Source organism: Henckelia pumila, chromosome 2, assembly GCF_033568475.1.
Source record: "Henckelia pumila isolate YLH828 chromosome 2, ASM3356847v2, whole genome shotgun sequence".
Lineage (NCBI taxonomy): Eukaryota > Viridiplantae > Streptophyta > Magnoliopsida > Lamiales > Gesneriaceae > Henckelia > Henckelia pumila.
The window spans coordinates 133,688,266-133,697,927 of NC_133121.1; the positions used below are offsets into that span (position 1 = coordinate 133,688,266).

Consider the following 9,662-nt stretch of genomic DNA (forward strand, 5'->3'; position numbering starts at 1 on the left):
CGGGATGATCTTATTCACAGTATCTTCAAACCAATTACCATTATGTTCAAGGACAAGTTGGATCTTCCATCTGCTACTCTCTCCGTAATATCTATCTCTCAATCAGATAAGTCATCTGCCTTAATGAAAGATGTTGCTGTAAAGCCTGCTACTGCTCCTGCCTCACTGCTTCAAATTTGTGCTTCTACTTCTTCTGACGCCACTGAGCCTTCTTCCTCTCATCCAATTAATTTCAGACCGGATCAACACTTGACTAATTCACTCACTCAGCTATCTACTATAGTCGGTGAATTGCAAGCTAATCAGATGCAAACTTCAATTGAACTTCGTGATTTCAAGTCATATGTGCTGACAATGGTGAATAACATCAGTGAATCTGTCTTGAACATTCAAAAGCAACACATTAACGAATATATCAATATTCTTGGGAAGCTTGAAAGTCTTACTGCCTCCACTGAAGCTCACAACAAGCAGATTCATGACACCTTTGGTACCCAACTCACGGTTATTCTCGACCTTTTATCTGAGGGTGGTGATAGGGGTGTTCATCGGTCGGTTCGGTTTTATTTTGTGTAATTCTGGTTCGGTTTTTCGGTTTTCGGTTTTTGAGATATGTAATCCGAAAACCGAATCGTTTTAATTCGGTCCGGTCCGGTTTTTCGCTATAATGGACCGGTTTTCCGGTTCGGTTTAATCGGTTTAATAGATATATAAAACAATTAAAAAAATTGAAACAACATAAATTTCATCAAATATTTAATAGTATAGTAATAAAGTCACGAAACAATAAAATAGAAGACAAATAATAATAAAACCAATCTTGGGCACTGGGCACATTTTTATTGCACAAAACCGTGAATTCATTTCTATCCATATCCACGAGATGTTTGAAGAGGTCATCCCTACTAACAGATAATCGATTTTCCAATATCTTGTTGAGCACCACACTTGTCAATTATCCAGCACATATCTCTCAAGCTTCTCGAACAGAGTCCTCTTGTGAAGATTTTAATTGGTACTTGCCAAATAATCTGTCAACAAATGACTACATATATATAAAAAAAATGCCAAACTTTGAAAACAGTAGGATCTAAAAGTTAATATAAATAAATTTTTATCATACCTGATTGCAAGATGCAATTACAAGTCTGTTATGCTAGAACTATCTCTTCCTAATCCCAAGCTATCCAAATCTGAAAATGTGTGTGTATATATATATGTGTGTGTGCATTGTATCCATTAAAAAGTAAATTATTTGTAAAATTAATACAAAAAAACATGTAAGTTTTACCGTCTTCAAACTTCTCGAGCTTATCCAAGTCTTCTTCTACGGTAAGAGGTAAAGATTCACCACGAAGCCAGTCTTGTGCACAAACAAGAGCTTGCACCAATTTAGGAGTTAATGAACTCCTAAATGGATCGAGCACACGTCCTCCAGTACTAAATGCACTTTCTGATGCGACGGTAGAAATAGGAATTGCTAACACATCACGGGCCATCTTAGCAAGAATGGGAAACCTAGGTGAGTTAACTTTCCACCAAAGAAATATGTCAAAATTTTCATTTCCAGGCTCTGTTTCTTCACCAAGATATTTTTCCAACTCTGATTTAGAATCCATAATTCCACTCGTGGCTCTATGCTTCAAGTATTCTTGTTGAATTAAGGTTTTTTTTGTGTGATTCCAGAACTTGACACATCCATTGTGTTTCTAACTGAAGCAAGTGATTTAGATTGAGATTCTTTTGAAGTCCTCTGATATTCATTATATAAGGATATCACATAAAGCTTAAGATCATTTCTCATTTTCTCCCCTTTCTCTTCTCCATACATACTCAAAAGAACAAAAGCAACATACTCAAATTTGAAGCGAGGATCTAACACACAAGCAACGAAAATCATCTTATTCATCTTTTCTGGAACACCCCAATACTTGTCAAATTTAGCTTTCATCCTCTCCGCCATAAAACTCAAATCAATATCATCACTATCCACCAACATTTTCAAAATGCAAGCAACTTCACCAATTTCATGAAAGTGAACATTTGACGTAACATATAATGAACCAGAGACTCTTAAGGTAAGGTCGTAAAATGTTTCAAGAAACTTTACCATGTGTCTTATTTTCATCCAATCATCATTATTAAAAGCACCTGCAATTTTTCCATCTTCACAAGTATGATTAAGAAGGTTATCCAACAATCCAGGATCAAGAAAAGCATATCTTACAAAGGCATTCTCAAATTCTTGTGCTGTGTTCAACATCAAATATGTCGAATTCCACCTAGTAGGAACATCTAGACCCAATGATTTTTTACTTTCTATTTTTTCAATTTCACAGCAATCTTTGAATCTTTTTATTCTCGCAGGCGATTGTCTGATATATCTCAAAGCTTGTCTCACACGTTTCACAGAATCACCAACTTCTTTCAATCCATCTTGAACAATAAGATTGATTATATGAGCAACACATCTTACATGAAGGTGACTACCATCCATCAAATTGGTTCCCCATTTACTAAACTGTTTTGAAAGCTCTTTCACAGTCGTATCATTAGAACTAGCATTATCAACTGTAATTGTGAAAACTTTATCCACACCCCAATCAATCAAGCACTTAGTGATTGCAATTGCCATATCATCACCTTTATGACTACTAATTGGACAAAAATTCAGAATCTTTTTGTGCAATTTCCAATCTTTATCAATAAAATGAGATGTGAGACACATATAATTGATTCTCTGGATTGAAGTCCATGTATCTGTTGTGATACAAATTCTTTGATGCGATTCTTTCAAAAACGATTTTAGTTTTTTCTTTTCTTCCAAGAAAAGTTCAAAGCAATCTCTTGTGGTTGTAGCACGAGAAGGAATTCGAAATATAGGCTGAATTATATTGATGAAGTGCTTGAACCCTTCCCTTTCAACAAGACTAAAAGGCTGCTCATCTACAATTACCATCCGAGCTAATGCTTTTCTACATGATTCTTGATCAAATCTCCAAATATTAAGGGAATTTTCACTTATTTGATCTTTTGAAGTTGGCTGAAATCTCAATTTAGCTTGTTTATTTTCAAAATTGTGGGGATTTTTCACACACTTTCTAATATGATTACCCAAAGAAGATGTTCCATTTGCGTTTGAATCAGCCGCATAGGTTGAACTACAATAACGACACCTTGCTCGTTGATTCCCATCACAATCATCGTACCTGTCAAAATGTTCCCAGACAGTTGATCTAAGCTTTACAGATTTTCTTTTCTTCACACCATCAGCAGGATTTGTGGAAGATGTAATTGGTGGCTCGTCATTTGAATTTCTACTTTCATCAAGTTTACTATCATTTTCAGGTTCAGCCATCTACGTAAGAAAAATAACAATTTGAAATTAGATTATTTGTGGTAACTCAGTGAATTTTTTTGAAGAAATCAACAATCTTCAATTGATTACTTTAATAAGAACAAAGGGAAAAAATTGACAAATGGAAAAGAATAATAATAATTAATAATGCCTAAACAGATATCAATAAAAAAACTAACTAAAACAAAGACACAAAAATAAATTAACTATTAAGTTTGTAACAGATTCAAAAGGAAAAAAATACCGAGATTCAAGCCACAAAATCAAAAATATTAATTGAAGTATTGAACGAATAAACTAAGAATAAATAAAAATACAACATAATAAATTAATCAGATTACAAAAAATATAATTACATAAACATACAAACAAAAATATTGAGAATACAACCGAAAAAATATTGAGAATACAACCGAAAAAAATGCATGATTTGCTCAAAGATAAGCGCATATTAGTGATTATTACTGGAAATTATTGAATGATTATATGTCATTTTCAAGTGTAGTTGTGTAGATACTTTTATATTTATAGCAAAAATTTAACATCAATACTTTAGATTTCTCGATATTTTAAATAGAAAAGTCATTGAGATTTAAGTCAAGAACAAACCTATGGGAATTTTTCTTCGAGTGACAGTGAGAAAGAAGAGAGACGAGCAAGCAGAAAAAGCGACGATAGATATGGTCTTTGGCACTCGGCAGATGTCTAGAGGCGAGAGTCGAGCACTCGAGAAGGCAGGCAGAGTGGCCGTGGATCTGGTGTTCGGCGGATATGATAAGGCTAAAGGCAGAGTCGAGCAAGACGGTAGAGCACGACAGCTATGGTGGTGGGCAGATATGCTAGGGCTAGCCGCCAGAGCCCAGGGATGTGAATCGTGAGAAAGAGAAATTGATAATAAAAGATTATAATTTTAGGAACTCTAACTACTAGCTAGGACTAAAATGTAAAATTATAAACCCTAAGGATTATATTATAATTTAACTTAATTTTGGCCGGTTCGGTTATTTCGGTGTTTTTTCATGGTAAACCGAAACCGAACCGAAAAACCGGAAAGTTCAAAAACTATATCCAAAACCGGACCGAAAAACCGAAAAACCGGTCCAAAAAAACCGAAAATTTTATTCCGGTCGGTTTGTTCGGTTATATCCGAATAATGAACACCCCTAGGTGGTGATGCCAAAAAGGGGGAAAATGTTACCTCGTCAAGAGCCAAAGGCAAGGGAAAGAAGTAAAAATTTTCAGATCAGAAGAAAAGCAAAGTCAAGCAGATCAAGTCAAGGAATCCTCTGAGAAATTAATTTTCGACATTTATTTTGTCTAAAATTATTATTTGATCTATGACAGAGACTTTTGGAAAAGATTTTTGATCTATCGTCTTCATCATATTTTTGATCCAAATATTAACTTGGTTTTGACATCACCAAAAAGGAGGAAATTGTTGGAGATCAAACTCTAGAGTTTCGGTGATAACAAAGTCAAAACAAAACCAAGTAAATAAACTAATCGGACTCGTCAAAGATTAAAGGTTAAAGATTTCAATATACGAAAGTTACCAGATCAAAGTTCCGTAATGAAATCAAGATATGGATCAAACTCCACAGACATATATCTTATTGCACCGGATCGATTGAAACAAGGTCAGATAGTCATCAACCAGATCGAAGCCTCACTCTGAAGTAACCGTTGCTAAGATCATTGGAGAAAACGACAAAATCATTTAATAAGATTTTGAACGTTGATCGGCCTACGTTTTAAAGTCAAGATTTGTGAGCTATTTATTGAGATATGCTGGCGGCCCAATATCAAAAATTGTTCGCGGCTCACTGGCTACTTTTGAAGACTATAAATACTCAAGAGTTTCGAAGATTCAAGATACGAGACCAAGAGTGAAAAATTACAAGCAATCAAAATCAAAGTCTCGATACTCCGAGTTAGAACACACTACAGATCGATCAAGCTCAAAGAAACACTTCAAATCGATCCAGATCAAAGCTACAGCTCTTCAGATCAAACTACCGAAGCATACTTTGTTGCTTCACTTTGTAAACTCTAAGTAGAAAAGTTGTTCTGCTTCGAGTAAGAGTATTGCTAGGAGTTCCGATCAAAGGATTGATTGGATTGGACTTGTACAAAGGGATTGTATAAGTCAAAGTCTTCTAGTGGAATCCTTTTGGAAACAGAAGAAGGGGTGACGTAGAAGAATTCATCTTCGAACATCCAGAAACAACTCTATCTCTTTACTGCACTTATTTCATTTCATCTGCATTAGTATTATTAAACATTCAATCTGTGAGAAAGATTACTTCCGCCTGACTTGCTCAGATCTTTCAAGCAGATCAAAAGTTTTAAGCAACAAAACTTCTGTCTGATTCTTACAAATTAGATTGAAGAACCCGCAAATTTTTTAATTGTGTATTCACCCCCCCTCTACACATATTTCGATCCTAACAATATTACTTACTCATTTTCTCTATTAGAAATATAAAATATTTGGTCAATGGAAAAAAAAATTAAATTCTTGAAATCCTTACTTAAGAACTGTGAGAAAATCGTGTCAAGATCCTGGACCATTCTCAATGACCACTAGTGATGGAATTGGGGCGGGGACGGGGACGGGGATCCCGAATTCAAATCTCGTCCCCATTCCCATCCCCGCCCCCGCCCCGATCTCCATAATATATATATATATATATATATTTGTAAATTTTATTATATAAGAATAAAAAAAATTATTATTCAATTTTATTATAAAATACATAAAATATTTTTGGTAAAATTTTGAATATAACATTAACTTTCAAATTTAATCTAAATATTTTAAATAAAATACTATATATCAAAAATTTATTAAGAATATATTTTTTAGTTTATATGTCTCGTTAAATGAAAAAAAAATTTATAGATAAAAAATATATAAATAAAAAATAGAAATAATTTTTATTTTAATATTTGTAAAAAATTTTATTTAATAAAATTTGATAAATAAAATATTTTTATACTTCATTATTATTATTATTATTCTTATCGGGACGGGTTCGGGGATGGAGATAGCATCCTCATACCCACTCCAATATGTTGCCGAGATTTTTTAAAATCTCCGAACCCGAATTTGAACCCATACTCGAATATTCTCCCCCGATCCCGCACCTTTTTGGATTTTTCCCGCAGAAATTCGAACTCGCGGGAAAAATTATCATCTCTAATGACCACATCAATACCCAACAGGTTTCTCGCGCCTTCAGATATCATGAAGGAATGCTTATCCAGATTAAATGGTTCAGTTTCCAGAGGTACATCCTTTATTAATTTTTCAATCAAAGAATCTCATTGGGCCAACTTTTGAAAGCCTTCGCATTGTGCAAAAAGCTGATTTTGAAGCGCATTAATTTGTGAACTTCTTAATCTACAAAACTATCACAACTTTATTAAACAAACACCATCCAATCGTTGATTCAACCTTAATTGTGAATGTCCCGACCTCAGATTTACTCCATTCTTAATCTACAAAACTATCACAATTTTATTACTCCAATATTTGATCCGTCAACAGCATTGTTTTGTCCAAGAAGGGACACGCGTTCACTGAATGAGTTTGGAAGGACGATCGAAAGCTCTGAACTTGGGATCGGACATTCCAATCGCTGCCTAAAAATAAGGGGTCGAGGGCTTTAGGTAGACAACTACAGAAAAATATATTGTTACCAGATGTCACATATACCGATCGAATGCAAAGACTCAAAAAATGCTATTGATGTGCATTGATTTACCTCTCCGTTATCCGGGTTGTTCATACCTTAAACTTGGTTTTCATGAAGAAGTAAAACAATCCATTTAATTTCTTGGACACGATATTTTGTTTCCAAAATAATATAAAATTGTTTTAGAAACATACTAGAGTTCCTTTTTGTGCATGCAAATCCTTCAACTCCGTCCTGAGTTCAATTATTTGGTCGATAATTTTTAGCCTTGCACTAATGGAAGAAAAATTGAATTTTAGTTCATTTTATAGATTAAACTCAAAAAATTTAACCAAGATATCACTTACTGGTTTTCTCTATTAGAAATATAAAATATTTGGTCAGTGGAAAAAAAAATTCAATTCTTGAAATCTTTATTTAACAACTGTGAGAAGATCGTGTCAAGATCCTGGATCATTCTCAATGACCAGTAGGGATGGAATTGGGGCGGGGAAGGGGATCCCAAATTCAGACCCCGTCCCCATCCCCATAATATATATAGATATATATATATATATATATATATATATATATATATATATATATATATAAATTTTATTATATAAGAATAAAAAAATTATTATTCAATTTTATTATAAAATACATAAAATATTTTTGGTAAAATTTTGATTATAACATTAACTTTCAAATTTAATCAAAATATTTTAAATAAAAAATTATACATCAAAAATTTATTAAGAATATATTTTTTAAAAACATTTATCAAAATAAATAATAAAATATGCATAGATCAATATTATTACTTTATATGTCTCGTTACATGAAAAAAAATTTGATACATAAAAAAATATATAAATAATAAATAGAAATAATTTTTATTTTAATATTTGTAAAAAATTTTATTTAATAAAATTTAATAAATAAAATATTTTTACACTTCATTATTATTATTATTATTATTATTATTATTATTATTATTATTATTATTATTATTATTATTATTATTATTATTATTATTATTATCGGGACGGTTTTGGGGATGGAGTTAGCATCCCCATACCCACTCCAATATGTTGCGGAGATTTTTAAAAATCGCCAAACCCGAACTTGAACCCATACTCAAATATTTTCCCCGATCCCGCACCATTTTGGATTTTTCCCGCAGAAATTCGAACTCGTGGGAAAAATTATCATCTCTAATGACCACATCAATACCCAACAGGTTTCTCGCGCCTTCAAATATAATGAAGGAATGCTCATCCAGATTAAATGGTTCAGTTTCCAGAGGTACATCCTTTTTGAATATTTCAATCAAAGAATCCCATTGGGCCAACTTTTGAAAGCCTTCGCATTGTGCACAAAGCTGATTTTGTAGCGCATTAATTTGTGAACTTCTTAATCTACAAAACTATCACAACTTTATTAAACAAACACTATCCAATCGTTGATTCAACCTTAATTGTGAATGTCCCAACCTCATATTTACTCCATTCTTAATCTACAAAACTATCACAACTTTATTACTCCAATCTTTGATCCGTCGACAACATTATTTATATATATATATATATAAATTTTATTATATAAGAATAAAAAAATTATTATTCAATTTTATTATAAAATACATAAAATATTTTTGGTAAAATTTTGATTATAACATTAACTTTCAAATTTAATCAAAATATTTTAAATAAAAAATTATATTTCAAAAATTTATTAAGAATATATTTTTTAAAAAAAATTATCAAAATAAATAACAAAATATGCATAGATCAATATTATTAGTTTATATGTCTCATTACATGAAAAAAATTTGATACATAAAAAAATATATAAATAATAAATAGAAATAATTTTTATTTTAATATTTGTAAAAAATTTTATTTAATAAAATTTGATAAATAAAATATTTTTACACTTCATTATTATTATTATTATTATTATTATTGTTATTATTATTATTATTATTATTATTATTATTATTATTATTATTATTATTATTATTATTATTATTATTATTATTATTATTATTATTATTATTATCGGGACGGGTTTGAGGATGGAGTTAGCATCCCCATACCCACTCCAATATGTTGCGGAGATTTTTAAAAATCGCCAAACCCGAACTTGAACTCATACTCAAATATTTTCCCCGATCCAGCACCGTTTTGGATTTTTCCCGCAGAAATTCGAACTCGTGGGAAAAATTATCATCTCTAATGACCACATCAATACTCAACAGGTTTCTCGCGCCTTCAAATATAATGAAGGAATGCTCATCCAGATTAAATGGTTCAGTTTCCAGAGGTACATCCTTTTTGAATATTTCAATCAAAGAATCACATTGGGCCAACTTTTGAAAGCCTTCGCATTGTGCACAAAGCTGATTTTGTAGCGCATTAATTTGTGAACTTCTTAATCTACAAAACTATCACAACTATATTAAACAAACACTATCCAATCGTTGATTCAACCTTAATTGTGAATGTCCCGACCTCATATTTACTCCATTCTTAATCTACAAAACTATCACAACTTTATTGTTCCAATCTTTGATCCGTCGACAACATTGTTTTGTCCAAGAAGGGACACGCGTTCACTGAATG

The 9,662-nt window shown here is 31.9% G+C and overlaps 1 protein-coding gene across 1 annotated transcript; it reads right to left on the bottom strand.

Annotated features, from left to right (window-relative positions):
* Positions 1-1,140: 1,140 nt before the first annotated feature.
* On the bottom strand, positions 1,141-1,619 carry LOC140878452 (zinc finger BED domain-containing protein RICESLEEPER 2-like). Its single transcript, XM_073282054.1, has 2 exons — positions 1,292-1,619; positions 1,141-1,193 (listed from the first exon to the last, which is right to left on the bottom strand). Exons 1-2 carry the CDS (start codon positions 1,617-1,619, stop codon positions 1,141-1,143), a joined length of 381 nt encoding a protein of 126 aa, XP_073138155.1.
* Positions 1,620-9,662: the final 8,043 nt, after the last annotated feature.